Genomic DNA, 22,327 nt, shown 5'->3' with positions numbered 1-22,327 from the left:
CGCTCTTGTCAGTTGTAATCCAGCAAACTGCAAAGTGTGAGTTAATGTTTTCGTGTAGCAGATAAAAGCCGATCTGTCTGGGCAGAACAGGAAGTTCGTGCTTGCAGGCCACATTCCTCATTCTTGCATTTTTCTCATCTCTACTCAGTACCTCTGCTCACGGCAAGTCACAAGACATAAAGACCGGTATAAGCAAGCGAACACTGCTCTTGGACCATCGAATCATGGAAGAAGGTCGCCTGAATAGCTGAGTCGAGGTATAAGGTGGTACACGTCGATGGCAGGGTACGAGTTCGTCGTCAAGCAGATGCGGCAATCAATTCCCCTTGAGTACAATTCATGCCAGTGGTGGTGGTGTTATCTTCGCAGAGGGACTGTTCATGTGGAATGAAATGGGGCCACTAGTAAATCTGTCAACATCCCTCACCGGCAAACAATACAGGCTGTCAGATAATATCCAGCCATTTGTTCGCCTCCAGTACCCATCAGAAGACCTGAAGTCAATGCAACGGCCAATCACTTGCGAGTTAAAGTAGATTGGTTCGACGTACAATCCATGGATATTAGTATACTTGTCTGGCCCCCAAGATCACCCGAACTCAATCCTATCGAGCACATTTGGGATGCTGTTGAGAAGGCTGTGCGCTTCCTGGACCATATTCGACCAATCTTCGTGCATTATAGGGAGCTCCGGTGTCTTGCGGAGTCCATATTATGCAGAATCACCGCTGTCATCAGGGCGAACGGAGACACTGCACTCTACTAACAAGGTATCTCTAACTCAATAGCTCATCATTGTATGACCAACTGTGACTTAAACAAATTTCTTGAACCAAACGATTCAGTCTTAGAAATAATCTAATGATAAATGAGTGAGATGTTTAGAGTTCATAAGTATGAAACTGGTCATTCTGAGTTGTTCATAATTGAAGAGTAGTTTGTTTTCGGCTATTCCTGGACGTAATGAAATTGGTAGATAGATTGTTTCCCATTAATTGCCGTTCAATGGACAGATGAGATAGACTCTGTGAAGTGTATGCCCTATATCTTTAGTTAAATATAACATCAAACACACCGGGCGAGTTGGTCGTGCGCGTAGAGGCGCGCGGCTGTGAGCTTGCATCCGGGAGATAGTAGGTTCGAATCCCACTATCGGCAGCCCTGAAGATGGTTTTCCGTGGTTTCCCATTTTCACACCAGGCAAATGCTGGGGCTGTACCTTAATTAAGGCCACGGCCGCTTCCTTCCAACTCCTAGGCCTTTCCCATCCCATCGTCGCCATAAGACCTATCTGTGTCGGTGCGACGTAAAGCCCCTAGCAAAAAAAAAAAAAACATCAAACAGTTCAACTGCTGTGAGTTTTATGGTTGTTTTAAACGGCTTAAATGTTTTACAACAAATCATTATGTCTCTTACATATAAATGATCTATTACTGGAGAAGTAGAACTGACTTTGTTCTTAGTATATTTCATTTGAGAATAACATGCATTAACTATTGTTCATTTCCATATTTTCCGCTTTCAGTGTATTATTTCCCGCTGTCCTACATTTTTCGAACATTAAATCCTACATTCCACTAAAAGCATCCGGTAACCCAATTCTGACTCTTTGTTATCTTCTTTCTGATCATACTTCTTAAAATGTTTTCTGCTACCTTCATTTTCTTCTCTTCAACTCTAGTAACGGCTTAATGGAGGCGAAGATTGACACAAGTGGTGTACAATTTACAGGTGATCTTTGAATCATACATGGTAGCGACGGTTCTTTTTCCTCCAATCCACGCGCTGCTTATTCTTCTTATCTCCTCATCCTCTCCTCCATGAGAGCTAATTCCGCTCTTATATAAGCGAAATGGTGAGCGTGTTTGAAAAGTACCCCTTTTCTCGTTATTTTTCAACCTGTATATTTATGGTTTTGTTTTCTTCCTACTTCTTATTATTATTGAATATCCAAAGAAGTTTGGAAACCTATTTTTACATAGTATACTAGGGTTATAGTTAAAATACATATTCAGTTTTAAAATGAAAATGAATTCATGTGTCTAATCGGCGGAAAATGAAGTGAATGAAGTTAATGAAATATTTGTAACAGCATGGCTTCTTAAACAAATGATACAGGGGTTTTGATAATGCAATGTCGCAATAATGCAAATGAGAGATCAAGTCATGCCTTCTTTCAAATGCAGCACATTCAAACAGTAGGTGGTCCGCTGTTTGTGAGGATCCACAGATACATACTGTGCCCTTTTAAAGGTACCAGATGCGGTGGTCTTCTTTCTTGAGATGTGCGCCGGCTGCTCCTGCAAATAATGGCATTTAAAAATACCTACCGCCTCATGTAGACTCTTCTCCTCAGGCGTGATGCGTCCGTGGATCCCTCGGGTTGATGGGCCACACGTCGATCGGGGGGTGAGGAAATGAAAGATGGGGTAAACTAAACTATTAAATGACGGTACCCAAAGACTGAATTAAAATTTAAATAAATAAAATGGTTTATTTAACAAAATTTGTAAAGTGTAAAACGAAAGTAAAATGGTGTAAAATAAAATAATGTGAAATGAAATTAAAATTTTAAACAATTAAAGATCTGCATTACAATAAATTAACTATCTGCCTTAATAAAATTTCGACTGAATGTCGATTAAATTTTAGTGTTCTGGATTACATCGAACCACTGTCTCCATGACGATGACGTGACCACATTTAAACACTGGTCAGAAATACAGCCTCATTTGAATAAACGATTTACAATACCTTGGAAAAATATCCTCTCCAAATAAATTCAGTTATTAATTAATTAATTTATTAATTCATCCAATTGACTTTGACTTGAGGTGTCTATCAACTATTTAACTCATATTCAAATTCATTTGGGAAGCACCTAATTCTAAAATAATAGGAGAATACCCTAACAATAAAAAAACAACCATGAACATGGTACTTTATCCGTTATATAACCTTTGCCACATATTTAAACTACTCGTGGCTGAAAACAAGAAAATTATTGAACCAAAAACCCGAGTGCTACCACCACTCATTTATTTTGTTAAACCTTATTTACTCAACTGTGATAATCTGGACGCTTAAAATACTTAAATTAATTAGGCCAAGTGCCTCAAGTTTACATCTCAAATGAAAGCGATCCCTTTACATCGTTAACTTTACCTAGTTTGCCGCTACCTGCATTTTCATTGCGAATGCATAATTTTGTGGTACCAACTCTAGATGGAGGCAGATTTCATCGTATTTATGTAAGTCATCTGCGGCACTTGTGATACAACTGCTTACTAAAGATCGCTTCATTTGCCTAACTGAAACGTAGTGGATTTCTAAGACTTGGTGATTACTGACTGTCTTTTGGTATGAGCATACTACTACTATGGTTTTGACTATGAACTAATTGATGATCTCTTACCCTAACACATGAAATCTTATTTACATAAATGAACATGTCAATGGAGAAACACTGCTCCCAAGAAATACTGAAATTAAAATAACCTGACTACACCTATTTTATTTTATCTACAGACATTAAATCAAACACAATTCACGTATCAGATTTTAAAATAATACGGTGACAAAATATATACAAAGAAATAATATCATAATAAAAATCTAGACCCCAAAAATCGCTGCCTAATAAAATTAAAATTAAAATGCACAATATCGCAGTAAAAAATATTACCCTGATCCAAGTAGCAAAATTACGTGAATTTGATGGCAATCTTCTAACCTCAGACGAAAATGTCTTGACATGACCTTATTCAATCTTTATGTACAATAATTATTGGTATTACATGTCATCAATGATTATACTTGACTGTCGAAACACACATTGATCAGTCGCTCTGTTCACAATTTATCTCGGACTCTCAACTGCATATTTTCCGAGCTTTCATTTTCCCTGGAAACTATTTAAAACAATACAGGCTTTCCGCCTACAACCATAACACATGTCGTCGCATATTTAACACTCTCGGTTAAATTATTCATCTCTCAATTCTATTTATTCATCAATATTCTCGACGTAGTAACTCATAGTACGGCCTCGCTCATATCCGACGGGCGAAATAACAGTGTCGTTCACACATCCATTTTACGACATTATTCATGACATGGTCCAAATGTCACATTTTCCATTTCTCAACGCAGAACATCAGGGATATTACTATTACTTTACTCGTTATTTTGATCATCCACCGTTTCACATATTATGAAATATCAGAGCTAACTTATCAATGGCTTCCTGTCACTAATTACATAACTGAAATAACGAGATTGCCTCTCAAAAACACGGCTATCGAAATGTGTAACCACGTTACATAAAGAAATTAAATCTTGCGTATCAACCATATCGTCTCGAAATACAAAATATGAGAGCTACCGGAAACGGTCACCTGAATAATGATTACATAATATAACATAAAATAACATAATAAACTGAATGCGCTAATAGCAAAATAAACATTTAAACTAACATGGCAGCATTTACAAATCAAAACGTCAACAAAAATACCGCTCATTACCACGATTATTATTATTATCATCACTTTAAAATCTGCACTACACCGTATGTAAATTTCTATTAGTAAAATAGGATTCTCATATGTCAAATGACTTATTTCAAAATGATCCAGAAATAATATGAAAACATTAACTTAAGGAAACTGCGCAAATAACACTCGCTAACACTTATGTATTATTATCATTATTATTAGTAGTAGTATTATTATTATGATCCTAATTTTTATAATTACCATCCGATCCGTGAATTATTTACAATCCTATCTAAAATTCTAAACTACATTTTTGATCATCGACTATTCATAGCCCTACATATTTACATGTTGCTCATTTACCTTATTTGTGCTGGAGGCAGGTCAGATCATCCTCCGGACCCCGTCATGATGGATTTAGCACTTCATCTTCAAGCTGATGGGGTTATCCAAGAGGTCACACACGCAAACTTGATGCATTTTTACAATAGCGTTGCACACGTCCATATTTATATTAGCACTCGCATTTTTAACACTCCTACGAAAAATATTCAATGGCACTGCACTGAGCACCTGACGTGAAGTCGAAAGTCTGGACTCCGCTACCTGCCTGCTGTCGTCTCTCTCTCAGCCCTCTCAGTTTGTTTGTGTAAAGGATTATTGGTTATTCACCTTTTCTGACCATAACACTGGACTCAAGGTCTTAGTGCGGCAACATTCCACAAGCGAAACAAAGTTTTTCTCCCTGTAACTGGCTTGACTAATTCTGGCCCCAAATATCTCAATTGCAATAATAGTTCTATGAGAGTGTGGAAAAATTTAAATGTAATGTTCCCAATGATGTGGAGAATTTTATAATAATCGTCCTCCAACATATGACCTTTCCACGAAAAATACAAGCTACACGTGAACTAGGGAAAATGCTATGCTGCTACGTGTTACGAAGAAATTCATTGTTCATCTCGGTCCTAGCACTTTAAGTTCATTCATGGCAAGTGTTGAGAATATAACTACCATTGTCATTTGTTAATTTAATTGCCTGATTATCTCTGCATAAACTAAAGTTGAATAAAAGTTTGTCAAAGTGTTCATTTCGGCTAAGATATTACTCACACAAATAAATACATTACTCGCTCGGATGCCAACAACTGTACGAGACTGAAATTCTCCAAGACTGAGAATTCTGACGAGACTGAAGATTTCATTCGAGACTGAGATTTCCTACGAGACTGAAGTTCACCACACTGGTGTCTTCCTTTTTGTAAACAGTCCTCCCCCCACCCCACTTCGAAAATAGTTCTGTGGAAGGGATGTGGCGTAATAATTCTGCACTTGGGACCGATTTATCATACGTCCGTAGGTTAGAATTTTAGAAAATGTGTTCAAAACCTTCCTAATTCTGGTCCGATTTACGTGTTACATTGCGTTATGAGAAACGACCACAGGTTGATTTATACAACGGCGCGCGTCACTGGCTCTATTTTCTATGAGAATATGGCGCCTTCCCGCCATGACTGTTCATTTCCTGGGCGATACCACTCTTCCATGTAAAATTGAAAATTTCTTATTTAACCACTGATTAACCACACTTTTGCACTGATAAATCCTCAAATATTGTTTGGAAGTCAGGACGCAATATTTTCACAGCTACTTCGGGCACCAAATCGCGAAATACTAGCTGTAGATTCCCGCTATGACAAGACATTAAAATTTGCAATTTTGTGATTGGCTGAGACGTTCGCGCTCTTAGTAGTTTGGATTCTTCCACTTTCTGCCAAGGGATGACGGGTATTATTCGTGTCTCTCTCGCACTTCTTAGGCAGGGCAAATTCGGACGTGCGGATTCACGTGGGAACTGGATAGAAAGTTTCCATTTCTCGTCGGCATCATAAAACATAATTGGACGTGCCACTCAGGCTAGCTACTTCCTGTTCGTGCCTTAAGACGTATTCTGTGGATATATTTTCAGTCTGAACGGCGCCTGGCTGTTGCTTTGTGAGACAGCAATCTTTTCCCAGCCTACTGCTGTATTCCCATATGCGAATTATTAAACATTTAATTTATGCATTAATTATGCACATTCGCTTATGGGTGCAATACGTAGCCATCAGGACGATTGATTGCAAATCGATGAAAATAATAACCAAATTTGCCATGACCAGTCAAAAACCGAGTAATTTCAAAGCTTGGTACCAACACGTTACTTTGCAGGCGGCAGGGAAGAATATTTCTCTGGTGACTTGGCCTCTAGTGGAAGAAGTTATTCCATTCATGGATTACGTGCTTCTTTATGATTTTTTTAGCGTAGCATTCAGCATTAAATCGAATTATTTCCTGTTGTAGTGGTTAATATTAGGCCATCTGCAGACATTATTTTCCGATTACTCTGAGACATTATTTTCCGATTACTCTGAACATTACGACTCAATTCTTTCGCTGATGTATCCCATCTCTAACCAAATAACGTAGTATTAACACACACATAGGCCTACTTGACGCAGCTCAGCTATAATGATGAAAGTGTTTCATGGTCATAGAAAAGGAAACTCCGTTTCAAAACCTCGGAAAATCACTCGTACAGTAAAAGTATCCCTCCTTCAATGTACTGAAGATTTTTTGGTTCGTTTTGGCCTACGAGGGACCATGGGGCTTGTCTTAACACTTAGCTAATGTATTCTGTTTGTTTGTTTTTTGGCCCAGTATGCTTTCATTTTATGGCTGTGTGCCTGTACCCTTTTTATTTGTGAGGGGCAGTGGGAAGACCCTCTGTATGATGGTCTGTCTGTACTGAGATCGGTACTAAAGTTGTTTTATAATAATTATATTATTATTATTATTATTATTATTATTATTATTATTATTATTATACAATATTTAAAAATCATGAATATTAGTCATATGAGTTGCGAAATACCTATATTTATTGTTTACAATCACATTTAAAAAATTATTTATTGAAAATCATCGTGTCCATCTCCATGGCTACTAAATGGGTAGCGTGCTGGCGTTTGATCCAGAGGGTCCCGGGTTCGATTCCCGTCGGGTCGGGATTTTAACGTTCACTGGTTAATTCTGATGGCTCGGGAGCTGGATATATGTGCTGTCTTCAACATTAGATACGGCCCCATCCTCATATTCACGTAGGTCGCCTATCAGGCGTCAATTCAAAAGATCTGCACCAGGCCTCTTCGGAGGCCACACGCCATTATTATTATCAAAGTCGTCAGTCTCCTCTACTTCTGCCTGAAGATGGATCGTTGTCCGTTTATCCTTACCTTAATGTACGTGTTATCACTGAGCAATTTTAACGTATTTTCTGTAACAGGATAGTGAGAGCATCATTTATTTTGGTCACACATATCCTACTTGACACGTATTAATGTAGCAACGGTTTTTTTACTGTAATAAATTTCGTTTCGTTGTTTTTCTATCGGTCGAATGGAAAATATTCTCTCTACGCTGACAATATTCTGTAATATTCTTAGCACTTTTTATGATGATGCGCTGCTGTCTTGATTTGAAGAATAAAAACGCTTAAATGAGTTCCTAGTTCTTGAGATATACTCTGGCCATGCTCTGTCTTTAGGGGGATGCTATATTTGTGTCTTCCCTCATTGTCTCTATCATCATTGGATTAGTTTTAAATTGTATCATATACAGTCATGCATTCTAGAATGACATTTTAAAATGCCCGAATCATTCTCCAAAAATCCACCCAAATATCCACTGATAACATTTATGTTTGGGACGAACAGTGCTGCTACTTTGGTGATTAGTCCTGAAAGCGCATTTGATATTATCATCCTTATGAAATTTCCTTCGAATCTGAACTGCATGACTGTCTGATATAATTTAAAACCATTTATGTTAAAAACAAAGTGAGAACACTAAAAAGCACCATTTTCCTCGAGACAGTGTGAACACGAAGGGTATCTCAATAACTAGTATAAAGAAAATCGGTATATAAATAATGCAGGCATTCAGGTTACTAGGAATTGTTGGTGTAGATTGTAGATGTCTGCCTGTTTTTTGTCTAGCATTGTGCTGCATTTCCGCGAAAACATTCTACTGCTTCCATCCTGCGGCTGCACGTATTATAGGGTATTGCCGGCAACACCAGGCACAGCTGGGACACATGCAGTTTATTCACCTACCTGTGGGATCGAACCTGCTAAGTATTGATAGAGAGGAAAGAATACCCCTCTTACCGTTACATGTAGTGAGTTACACTTAATTCCAAAAAAATATATATTACCCGGTGTTCCTAATATTTTACCACCTGTATTCATCTTTCTTATGTTTCTTCCCACTTCCTGTATTCATCTACCTTTCCTCTTATCCTACACATCCCGCGTCAAGCATGAAGATATAATAAGATGGCCTTCTCAGTGAGTGTTGATGCTCGCCGTCCTGTTGAGGTTGGGAAGGAGAAAAGAGTTCGTCGGGGGTTGAGAAGAAATAGATGCTGAAGCAGGGGCGTAGCCAGAGGGGGAGGAGGATTACTGGGCGTTATAACGCCCCCCTCCCCAATGGAATTTTTACAAATTAAAATAAACAGGAACTGACAATAAACACGTGAAAGTCGATTCAAGGGGTTGATTCTTTTAAACATTTACAGAGACATAATTAAAAAAACCAACAGATTTCTGAAACTATTTTCAAAGAAGCCCCGAAAGTTGGATTTTAGATTGTAATCTGAACATACAATTCGCCGTAAAACTATTCACTTTGATCATATTGTTCTTGTTCTGTATTTTAGTTTAAAATTTTGTAGTGTACTGCAATCTGAGCACCTTTATTGTGTTCTATCACCATTTTGTAAAACTATACCCCCCCACCCCCCACCCCTGGGTACGCTACTGTGTTGAAGAACTGGGATTGACGAGGGGAGAGCCTATCTGTTTGTTGAGGGCAGTGTATGGAGATGTGGAGACTGTCCTAGTCCATTGTTCCCTCTGTCTGCACTGACTGGTCATTTTGTTCCTTTCCCATGTTCCTTTTACGACTTATTCAAAAACTGATATTCGAAACAAATTAAAATGTAATAATTAAGCTGATAACATTTAGGTATAAAATTCTGTTTATGCTGCCTAAATAGGCATTATAAACACTTGTATTAAATATTTAAAATATCACTTGTCTCGTGAACAATGTTAAATAGGGGTTTTGCTGTATATGAGAGAGCCCCTTGTCATTGATCTTCATTTGTGAAACTGTACTGAAACTAGTGAAACAAATTACTCTCCAGCTACATTACAGATAATATCTGTGTACCTTTCAAGGTTTTATGGTGTAAATTTATGCCTCGTTTCAGTTAGGATATGTCTTCTTTTTATATATTTGCTTTACGTCGTGGAAGGCATAATTTATTTTTATTACCCTTTCTCAACCAGGGGCTGCCTGGCCGAGGCGGTAAAGGCGTGCTCGGTTCGCCCTGAAGGACGTGGGTTCGAATCCCCGTCAGGAAATCGTAAAATTTAAGAAATGAGATTTCCACTTCCGGAGGTGTATATGGCCCTGAGATTCACTCAGCTTACACCAAAAATGAGTACCAGGTTAATTCCTGGGGGCAAAGGCGGCCGGGCGTAGAGCTAACCACTCTACCCCATCAAGTGCCGAGGTTATGGATAGTGGAAGCCTTTACCTTCCACTCCTCCTGGGGCCTTCATGGCCTGTACGGAGATGACTTTGCTTTGCTTACTCTTTCTCAACCAGGATTTTTTTTTTATTGCGGTATCTTCCTAAAGTTGGCCCTAGGCTTTGCATGTATCACCTGGAATTCTATCCAGGCCAGTTTTTATCAGCCAGCCTGCTGTATGTTCCATCAATCACACGTTGCCTGTTACTCTCCGTCGACCAACGATATGTAGGTCTACTAAAGCAAAAAATTGAAAAATAAAGTGTTAGGTGTTCAAATAGACATTTAACGAAAACGTAGATCCGTAACGGTGAAAATAGACACTCATGGGCACCAACAAATGCATTTTCTTCGTCGTAATTGGATCCTAAACGTATTTTTAATATTTTTTCTGTATTTTAGCAGTTACAGGTACAAATAGTCACTTCAGGAGATATCCTCAGGTTAATTATAACGGATATTAGCAAAACCATCTCCTTACAGACAATGAAGGTCCTTGAAAAAGTGATTGGTAAACTCTATGCCTATCCCCCTTTGCCCCCATAAATTAACCTGACACTCACTTTGTCAGCAGGCTGAGTGAACCTCAGGGCCATGTGCCACTCGAAATGTTGAAATCTCGTTTCTTAATCTTAGTCTCCCTGACGGCGAATTGAACCCACGTCCTTCTGGGTGAACAGAGTTCGCCTGTACCACCTCGACTAAGCAGCCCCTTACAAAGGATATTTAAAATGTATACCCCGTGTGAGCTACCTAGTCGTAGTGCTCGGTTCACGGGATTCATTTTCGACAGGTCCTCTAATATAGAAATAAGAACCTCCACTTCTGCGGAGCCTCATGGCCTCTTCATAGATGGTTGTGTTTTTTCCATATCCTATAAATCTTCCATAAATATATATTTATGTACCAATAAATAAATAAATAAATAAATAAATAAATAAATAAATAAATAAATAAATAAATAAATAAATAAATAAATAAATCAGTCAATCATTCAAACATATTCAAAATTCTGTAGTTAGGGCTGACACCCAGGTGGGAGATTTCCTATCAGTTGTTTACCTAGTAGTATCCAAATTAAAACGAATAAATAAATCATGTTGAAAAAAATGTTACCTTGCTTTTTATTTCTAATTACAGTTATTAATTTATTTATTTACTTATTTTTAGCGTATGGCTTTACAGATACAACACACAATGAATTTGAAGAACAAACTATATATTTATATCCAGGTTATTTATATAGCTAACTGTCTCTGGAAGCGCATGAGCAAAGTCACTGATATCGCCACTGCACTTTCTTTTTTGGACATTCGCTGATAATGTGCACATTATCCTGCAATCTATATATTTTATCCGCACACTTTATCTTGGTGCATTTACACCCTAGTGCTGAATCAGTCGACCTCGGCTATCTTCGAGAGTCGTACTGGCAACCTTTGAAACACAAACTATGAATCGCTTAAGCATCCTTGTGCGACATCTGGCGTACACTTTACGTACTAGTACTGTTGTTGTTTACACAATAAAGCTAAAGTATAGAATTAATGCTAGGAACAAGATTCGCATCGAGAAATGTTTTATAATGTTATATAATGTGTATGTGACATAGTTGTTGGCTTAAGATGATAACGGTTTAGAAATTTCATATCTATCGATCATATTCTCGATTCAATTCAGATTTCATTTTCATTCAGTTGGCAGCACTGTCGATACCGGGACAGCTCCTTCCTTACTCCTCATCCCCGTACACAAATGCACCAAGATAAAGTGTGCGGATAATACGTTTTATGTAAGTGGCTCTAGCTGCTGTACGCTGTGCCTGGTACAGGCTACCACGTCTTTTTTGTAAGCAGCAAAACCATGTTGTTATTAGCCCAAGTGATAATATTTTCGATTCAAAATATACAACTACAGTGAAGGGCACTCTTAATGACAGTGACATTTTCTTTCCTCCCGAAACCATATTTCTTAGTATCTGCATTGCATAAGGAACGGGGGCCTCAAACTAACTACTACCCCGGGTGTCAGAATGTCGAAATGCGACTCGGCACGTGACACACTACGTACTTTCTCTTGCTTTGTAGCGGCATAGCGTCATAGCGTTGCTTAAGTTCTTGTCAGTTGGTGTTTTGTAGTGTGTCACCCTAGATAAATCACTTTACATGCTCCCAGAACTCTTGATTAATAAACTCTAACGATATATTTTCTTTTGTTACAGAAATTGACTGGGTGGACCGAACATCCTCAATATGTGAGTATACCTGCATCAAAAATATATGATATATTTTATACGAATGCGATAACTAAAGATGTTTCGGATTTTCATAATGTAAAAAAGCCAACACCTCCGTCAGCTTGGGACCACGGGACCCACATTTGATGACTGGAGCCCAGAAAACGATATTAGTAAAAGTTTATTTGCTGTCTCGCCATGCGAGGGATCCTTCCGCAAACAGAGATGGTTTTATTGCTTGATGGAAAGTGGGTTCTGTGCGATATTTCTCAATGCGACCATAATTGGTTAACCCACTATGAATCGGATCTAAAACAACCAAAAAACTATCACTGCATCAAAATATGTTTATACTCTGTGCTTGGTGGAATGCTCAGGGTTACATGCATTGCAAATATCCATCAGATATCCACTTGTTGGAAAGATGCGTACGCTTGCGTATTTATGCTGTTTTGCGGCGGGGGGAGCCCCAGTATCGAAACTTCATTTCGCCTCCCCATCCCCATCCCTCTCAGGGAGTTTTGGGATTTTTCTGGGGATATTGGTGTTAACAGCTTCACTGTTCCAATTTTTTTAATTTTTGTTTCTATTTGCTTTACGTCGCACCAACACAGATAGGTCTTACGGCGACGATGGGACAGGAAAGCCCTAGGAATAGGAAGGAAGCGGCCGTGGCCTTAATTAAGGTACAGCCCCAGCATTTGCCTGGTGTGAAAATGGGAAACCACGGAAAACCATCTACACGGCTGCCGACAGTGGGATTCGAACCCACCTAACCACACGGCCAACTCGCCCAGTACAATTTTTGTTAAGTTTCTAGGGTACCTTCATTAATTCACGTCTATTTTCACTCTTACAGCTACCTTTATACAATGCTACACACACAACTTCCATTGATGAGTAGAATTTGTCACCTTCCTTAATATCTCGAAAATTTCCCTCAACACTTTCTCTGTATTTACCGTTGAAAATGAATTTGGCCTTTTATGGAAGTTAAAATTCCACGAAAACTATAGATGAGCTCTTCGGGAAAAAAAAATGATTCCCAGTGGCCAAAAACTGCTTAAGTTTGTGTACGTCTATTATTTTGCTTCTGAACTTTGTTGAACCGCGTGGGACAGTTCTAATTTTCTAGGGATGGTGGAGGTATCTGGTTCCCTAGTTCCAAGTAATAAGTTTCTAGGACGCATGAAATGCATGTGCATTTTCACACCTAAGTTTGTACATTGATCGACTTACGCGTTTAATATAAACCATCCTTGCCTTTTGTAGACATGCGGTTTTAATGACTGTTTATTTTCCTCAAAGAAACTTTTTGAAAGGCGTGCAGTAAATTAATTTATGCACTTGTAGGTAGAAGATGAAATTAAAAATCCCGTTGTTGAATGATGAAATAATTAATGACCTGCGTGGAAGTGACATGATAGCGACAGCGAAATGGTCGACTTCATTGAAATGCAGATTTAAATTTCTGATCTCATATTAGTTATTATATCTCCCATTCGATTCAGCCTATATTTTAGAAATCGTGTACGCTTTCTGTATCGCATGAGAAGAAGTGAACTAAGCATTTTGCATTTTAATGAGCTAATCGACTTTTTGTCAGTTGTTGACGCCCCTGGTCTACTGATATAATTAGTCAGTCAATGGCCCGGAGCTGAGGTAATAAATTATCTTAGTTTAACTCCTGACAAGTTATATGTTGAGGTGTAGTTTATGGTTCTTGTCACTTTGATCGTGCTTATGAAATTATAGCACACATAATAGAACAAGCTCATGAATATTCATCCATAAGAGGAAACTTGTTCTATATCCAGCAAGAATGTAGCTGTTAATTACATATAGATGCGTATTAGCACACTCCTTTATAAATATTTTGACCAGAAGGCATGAATGTGTAACTGAAAATTAACACTTCACCGCTGAGTAAAATGGATGAACCATTTTAACATATTCAGTCACAAAACATATCACAATGCTTGTGCTATCTATTTTAAAATTGAATAGAACACGATGACTTAATAACCAATGTATAAAAGTGCTTAGATTTGAATACTCTCCCTCATTGCTATGGATATCACAAACTGCAGAAAGTGTAAGCAATTATTATAATACACTAGCAATTGTACCCGTGCTTCGCTACGGTATTCCAGATTGTATACGGATATCGAAGTAAATTACTGTACATGAAGTTAATAATAATTTTTAAATTGCATGTAAATTGGCGTTATCCGAGAAAAAGCATAGGGAGGTCCGCAGACGATGTTTCCAATGTTAAGTGCGAGTTGTGGAGTTGGGAGTTGTGATGATAACGACAGGTGCACTTGTCTACCACAATTCATTATGTTTTAGAAACGTTGAATGGGGTGAAATTTGTGTAAGATTTTCGCACACTGCATTACGTTTCAGATACTTATGCGACAGCTTCAAACATAGAATTTAGCTCACATATGGCTACTGGGTGGGCCAATATTCGTGTAGAATTTGATGATCCCATCGTTCCTATAAGTGAATCAAACCATCAATTGTACGTGTACAAAGTGCAAAATTGAGGTAAATCCAGAAATAGAGAAAAATTTAATGTATAAGGGATAGAGATACGACAAAAGGTCATAGGACCGAAGTTGTAGATCACTCCAAATTGAACGGAGATTGTGCCATCCGTTTAGTGATACGACTTACCGTTTAGCCACGAAATACATCGAAAGGAAGGACTGCACCGTCATTAAAATTGCCTCCATATTTCGATATTTTTCGGGGGTAAAAAAATAAAATTTTTAAACATCTCGTAAATTTTCCGTCGGTTACATGCTAAAAGCTATAAATTTGCAAAATTTCAATTTTCTAACTTGTCTGGGAGCTTGTGCTCCGATCTTGATATGGGGGAGTGGGTTTAAAATCAGGACTTTAAGGAAACTTTTAAGCCCATAAAACCTGTAGGTTCTGGATAAATATCACCGACTGTGTTCTTATGCAGGTTTGAAACTCCCAGCATGTACCCCTCAGAGAATTATGAAAATTTGAGATTTTTCTAGGGATCCTGAAGTCATCACGTTGTCTGGTACCAAGTTTTAAATTTCTAAGATGCCTAGAATGGTCTCACTAATTTGCGTCTGTTTTCATTGTATGCCTTAATTTATATATATATAGTACAGTATATATAGATCGCGCCAAACAGACTTCCATTTATTAGTGTGGATAATATTTTACCTGCTTCCCTAGTGGTTCTAGGGGCGTCTTACTCCCACAGTACGTTTTCCAGGTAGTAAGTCATACTTGAAAGTTATACTGGAACATACACACGTCCATTATCTCGGTCATTTGTGACCATTTATTTTTTCACCCTTTCTCATCCCCTATGCAAAAGGGGGCTGAAGTTAGACTTTAAACATCCAGAATGTTACTATTCATTTCAGCGACCCGGAAAACTATGGATTCGGCAGTATATTAGATTACTATTATATCTCACTCCCCCTTCCCCCACCCTAAAGGGGGCTAAACTTTGAGTTTTAAAAGATCGGAATGTTACTATTCATCTCAGCGACCCCGAAAAGTATGGATTCGACACTACTTTCGATGATTTGTATATCTCAGTCCCCTTGCCCCCCCTCCCGCCCCTATGGGTTCCTGGGGTGTTTTACCCCCATGTGGTTTGTCTCCTGATACTATAAAATTCGGAGTGTCACTATTCACCTCAGCGACTATGTATTCGACACTGTTATTTCTATATATCATTATTATTTCTATATATCACTCTCCCATCGCCCCCCCACCACGAAGGGGGCTGAATTTGGACTTTAAAAAATTCCGGAGTGTCACTGTTCATCTCAGCGACCCCGAAAGTACGGACTCGACACTATTTTTGATTTTTTATATCTCAGCCCCCTCGCCCCCTCCTGCCCCTAAGGGTTCCTGGGCTGTCTTACGCCCACGGGGTTTGTCTCCTGATACTAAAAATCCGGAGTGTACAATTTACCTCGGCGACCCCGAAAACTATGTATTCGACACTATTTTCGTTTAATTTTATATATCACTCCCCCTCCCCCCACCCCAAAGGGGGTTCAACTTCAACTTTTAAAAAAATCCGGAGTGTCACTATTCATCTCAGCGATCCCAAAAAGTATGTATTCGACACTATTTTCGTTAATTTGTTTATCTGACACCCTCGCCCCCCCCCCTAAGGGTTTCTGGGCTTTCTTACCCCCACGTTGTTTGTCTCCTGATACTAAAAATCCGGAGTGTACAATTCACCTCGGCGACCCCGAAAACTATGTATTCGACACTATTTTCGTTTAATTTTATATTTCACTCCCCCTCCCCCACCCCAAAGGGGGCTCAACTTCAACTTTTTTAAAAATCCGGAGTGTCACTATTCATCTCAGCGATCCCAAAAAGTATGTATTCGACAGTATTTTTGTTAATTTGTTTATCTGACCCCCTTGCACCCCCCCCCGCCCCTAAGGTTTTCTGGGCTTTCTTACCGTCACGTTGTTTGTCTCCTGATACTAAAAATCCAGAGTATACAATTCACTTCGGCGACCCCCGAAAACTATGTATTCGACATTATTTTCGTTTAATTTTATATATCACTACCCCCTCGCCCCCATGCAAAAGAGAGCTGAACTTTGACATTTGAAAAATGGGGAGTGTCACTGTTCATCTCAGCGACCCCAAAAACTGTGGATTCGGCACTTTTTTCGATTATTTTTATACCTTGACCCCCCTGATCCCCCACCCCTAAAGGAGCTACGGATGGCTTACCCCCACAGTGCTCGTCTCCAGATAGTAAGTCATAAGTGTACCAAGTTTGGATGAAATTGCTCCAGTGGTTTAGGAGGAGATGTGTCATTTACATACACACATACATGCATACATCCATTTTTATATATAGTAAGAAGAAGAAGATTATGCTTGCTTTATTATTACATAGAGAAATTTTATTTTGAACACTGCAGAGATCTAAACTTAAACTGTATATCCGAAGAAATTATTCGAATCCGAGGAATGAATATTACTTCGCTCGCGGCATGCCCAATCATAAGAATGGCTTCAATAATATTAGTCATCAGTTTCAGAGTCGTGTTCATTGCAGCGGGCAGGATTCTTATTCTTAAGAAGGATCATTGGTGCCACAATCGTCCGCTCTAAGATGTTCTAGGGTTCTCCAGGTGACTCCAAGTCTTTCGAAGCTCTGCCGTGTGGTCGATAGACTTGTAACTGTGTAGAACATCGGGTAATTCTTGTAAAAGTTGCTTGTTGAAAGAAATGAATGACATGATATATGATAGCAAGAATGAAGAGGATGAAACCCGGCCGGCACATATGCCACTCCTCTCGAATAGCTCAAGACTTAACGTACCGGTCCGACGGACGAATCATCAACACCGTCATATGCCCTCACACTATGTAAGACCAAAACCGGTTTCCTACGCCCTGGACTTAAAATGGCTCCTTGTGAATATTGTGTTCTCTGCCTATCTTATGTACGTTGCCCAGCGACAGCGAAACTATGCATTTAATCTTGGTGACAGCACGCTGGATTGTCATATTCCAATGCACGTTTTCCGATGGTTTTCCGTTCATAACTCACCAACGAAAGCGAAAATGAAAATTCCGGCTTCGAGGTGCATTCGGACCCCTTTCCATCTACCTATGTTCAAAATTTCAGATCTCTACGTGCTGTAGATTTTGCTGGGCATCGCGCACAGACAGACAAACACTTCATTTTATATATATAGAAGATTATTATTAAATTGAATTCAATTTATTTGTAACAATTTGCCACTAATGCTAGTTAGCCCCTTTATGCAGCGTCTGAATTGAATACAATGTACAACTAATTCAAAGCAAAGTGAAAGAGAAACTTAACACGAAGTCTGCCCATGGTGATGCAGACTTTCAGGCATGGTGGAGAAAGACACGTGTATCAATTTGAGATAGGGAGTCCCGGTCCAGAAATGGCTTAGTCACCGGGGTATAAGCCAAATTTGTTTTGGGATACTTATGAACGTGGGAAATATTTGTCTGAAGATGTAATAAATTATTTACCTATACTACATGCTCACGCTACGAAGCCATTTATAACGGCTGTTCAAAATGGCCACCCAAGCTTCGATATAAACATGACAACGTCGGAGTAAGTTCTGGTGTATCGGATCGAACAACTTCGGCGCCGTTCTAACGACGTCACAGGGAAAAAGGATTCTTGCTAACAGCTCCATTTCAGTGTCTCTACACAAGACTTTTCACATGACCCTACAAGAATAAATCCAGTAGGGTGAAATCAGGCGAACGAGGTGTCCACGCAAGAGAATTTCCTCTTAGTATCCACTTGTCAGGAACGTCTGATTAAGGTGATAATGAGAAAAGTGGGCGGGAACCCATTTGGTTGCACCCACATTCAGTGACGAATCTGTAATCTACGATAAACGGCTTTGGTGTGTAAGGTGTGGCTAAGACGCTTCTAAAACGGGGTCCTCTGTCTCAAGTTGATACATATACCCTTTTCCAGTATTCCTGAAAATATGTGTAATCATCACTAAGTGAAGTAAGACCCTACCGAGATTTGGACCAAAAATAGCCAAACAACAAATATAAGATTGTGGTACTAGTGGACACTCCAGAGTTTGGGGCACATGGTGTTACACTCCCCTTTCTTTATTTTTTATCACATGTGCGGTCACTTTTAAAGGTCCTATGGCGACATTTTAATAACATTAACGCATCTCTTTAACACGGCACACCCACTCCAACTTCGCTTTTCCTCATAACAACATTTTTCCCCCCTAGAATTCTCCAGGCAAATCAGTTCTAGCCGTATTAGCTTCAAACTTCGCACAGACCGTACTTGCACCCATACGTTGCTCATAATATGTATTATCCGTCTTTAAATAGCTGAACAATTTCAGAAATACCTTTAGTTAACACATGGAAAATCACAGCTATTTTAAGAAGTGAATAAACAGAAATGTCGGTAAAAATTTAAACTTTTAATTAATGAGAAATATAATACTACAAATTAATTATCTGGCCTCCTTTAGCTTAACAACCAAATTTAAAACCAGAAAACAAAATATGCATGCATATAGAGCATTTTGTAAAGCGACTACTTTTTCGAAGAAAAGAGCTTTAATTCCATTACTAATTGCTCACTATAAACCAAATTTTTATTTATTGATACTATATTAACAATCTTATCAAATTTGGTAATCGGACTAAATTAGCAATGGTAAAATGAAGATAAATATAGAGTCCCCTTAATACAAGAACATTAATATAACAATTAGAATTCTAAATGGCAACCTTTGTGATGTAGTGGTTAGTGTGATTAGCTACCATCCCCGGAGGCCCGGGTTCGATTCCAGGCTCTGCAACAAAAAGTGTTACTAGGGCTGGAACAGGATCCACTCAGCCTCGGGAGGTCAACTAAGTTGAGATGGGAGGGGAAAGGGGTCGATTCCTACCTCAGCCATCGTCGAAGTAGTTTTCCGTGGTTTCCCACTTCTCCTCCAGGCATGTGCCGGGATGGTAGCTAACTTAAGGCCACAGCCGCTTCCTTCCCTGTTCCTTGTCTATCCTTTACGATCTTCGCATCCCCTCACAAGGCTCCTGTTCAGCATAGTATATGAGGGCATCTGAACGAGCTACTGGTCCTCCTTCCCTGTTGTATCACCCCGACCCAAAAGTCTGACGCTCCAGGACAATGCCCGTGAGGCGGTAGAGGTTGGATCCCTTGCTGAGTCCGAGGGAAAGACCAACCCTGGAGGGTAAACGAATTAAGAAAGAAAGAAGAAAGAAAGAACGAGAACGAATGAAAGAAAGAAAGAAAGAAAGAAAGAAAGAAAGAAATCTAAATACACACCTAAACGATTATAATTTACCTGAGCAAAAAATACATTTAAAATAGCTTATTTGTGATTAATTGAAAATATTACTGCGGAGATTAAATTTGCAATTATTCTTTAGCAGCAAAGAACTATGCTGATGAGGAGTTAGTTTGAATATCGTTAATTATACGAAAAGTAAGAAATCTGTTTTCAAACAAAGGGAACTACGGTATATTTTCTTTTATTTGCTGACTTATAGGCACCTCGATATTTTAAGCGAATGTAGTATATCCAAGAAAGTTTCACTAATTAATCTTACCTAGTTTGAAAGATTTAGAATACTTGGTTAATGTATGTACTAATCATGTGGTGTTGTATTTGCTCAGGAAACCGACCAGAAGGTTTTATCATTCGCGACGCTGTGCAAAGAAATAATTCGAATTTTACAGTAAGATGCATGAAAGAGTCCGGCTCTGGCTTTCTGCTCAGAAGAGTGCGGGTTCGATTCCCGAGTGAGCCGAGGATTTTAACCACGTCTGGTTAATTCCTCTAGCTCGAGGGCTAGTTATTTGCGATCATCTTAATATACGTCCTAATTCACATACAATACAACACAACTTAACACACTACCAACCATCACAGAAAGACGCAATAGCGAATAGTTCCCTAGACGTAGGGTTGGCAGCAGGAAAGTCGTCTGGCCATGAAACTGAGCTTAGTCAGCACGTGCTGCCGACCCCAAGTAATTGGGATAAGACCAGGAAGAAGAGTGCGGTGTATTGGGAGAATAACTGATTACCTCAAATTTAAAGTGGATCAGGCAAAACATACCAGTTCCAAATCAATTTATCCTTGCGTACTTCACAGCTTGACAGATAACAATAATGGTCATGCTCTTTTGGATTTATGCTGTGTGAAACTAGACAAAATGTAGCGAAATTTTAAGTTCCGCGACGATCTTACTCTGTTTCATGAGAAGTGAACCTCGACCTATAATGACTATTCTAATAATACCGTTACTCTATTGATGAACTCTTGTACGTCACCAGGTGGTTCCGAAAATTAGCTCACCTCATCATATTTGCACAGAAGTTTGAAATTTCCTCGACAGGTAGTTACCAAACGGAATCCCATGGCGCAACAGCCCCGAAGGGCCATTGGTCTACCAAGCGACCGCTGCTCAGTCCGAAGACCTGCAGATCATAAGGTGTCGTCTGGTCAGCACGACGAATCCTCTCTTGGCTTTCTAGACCGGGACCGCCATGTCGCCTTCAGATAGCTCCTCAATTGTAATCATGTAGGTGAGAGTACCTCGAACCAGCCCTCGGATCCAGGTAAAAATACCTGACTTGGCCGGGAATCGAACCCGGGGCCTCCAGGTAAGAGGCAGGCACGCGGGCTCGACCTCGAGAGGTAGTTAATGTTATTTGTTTAATATTCCACCAACTACTTTTACGGTTTTCGGAGACACCGATGTGCTGGTATTTTGTCCCGCGGGAGTTCTTTAATGTGCGGGTAAATCTCCTGTCACGAAGCTGACGTCTTTGAACTTTCTTTCTTTCTTAATCTGCTTACCCTCCAGGGTTGGTTTTTCCCTCGGACTCAGCGAGGGACCCCACCTCTACCGCTTCAAGGGCAGTGTCCTGGAGCTTTAGACTCTGAGTCGGGGATACAACTGGGGAGGATGACCAGTACCTCGCCCAGGCGGCCTCACCTGCTATGCTGAACAGGGGCCTTGCGGGGGGATGGGAAGATTGGAAGGGATAGACAAGGAAGAGGGAAGGAAGCGGCCGTGGCCTTAAGTTAGGTACCATTCCGGCATTTGTCTGGAGGAGAAGTGGGAAACCACGAAAAACCACTTCCAGGATGGCTGAGGTGGGAATCGAACCCACCTCTACTCAGTTGACCTCCCGAAACTGAGTGGACCCCGTTCCAGCCCTCGTACCACTTTTCAAATTTCGTGGCAGAGCTGGGCCTCCGGGGATGGCAGCTAATCACACTAACCACTACACCACAGAGGCGGATTCGTCTTTGAACTACAGAACTAAAGTGGGATCGAAATCGCCAACTTGGACTCAGAAAGCCAACGATCTACCGTTTCAAGCTCAACTATAAGTTAGGAAGTGAACGA

General features: G+C 39.6%; 1 protein-coding gene across 1 annotated transcript in view; it reads left to right on the top strand.

Moving 5' to 3' along the window:
* The window catches only part of LOC136867102 (uncharacterized), a 422,324-nt gene that overhangs the window by 328,070 nt on the left and 71,927 nt on the right, over positions 1 to 22,327 (top strand). Inside the window, exon 3 of the mRNA XM_067144205.2 lies at positions 12,356 to 12,388. Within this exon, the coding sequence (XP_067000306.1) occupies positions 12,356 to 12,388 (33 nt within the window). The remainder of the gene's footprint in view (positions 1 to 12,355; positions 12,389 to 22,327) is intronic.

The sequence above is a fragment of the Anabrus simplex genome, chromosome 3 (assembly GCF_040414725.1).
Source record: "Anabrus simplex isolate iqAnaSimp1 chromosome 3, ASM4041472v1, whole genome shotgun sequence".
Classification (NCBI taxonomy): Eukaryota; Metazoa; Arthropoda; class Insecta; order Orthoptera; family Tettigoniidae; genus Anabrus; species Anabrus simplex.
This window is presented reverse-complemented; position numbering and strand designations above follow the sequence as displayed.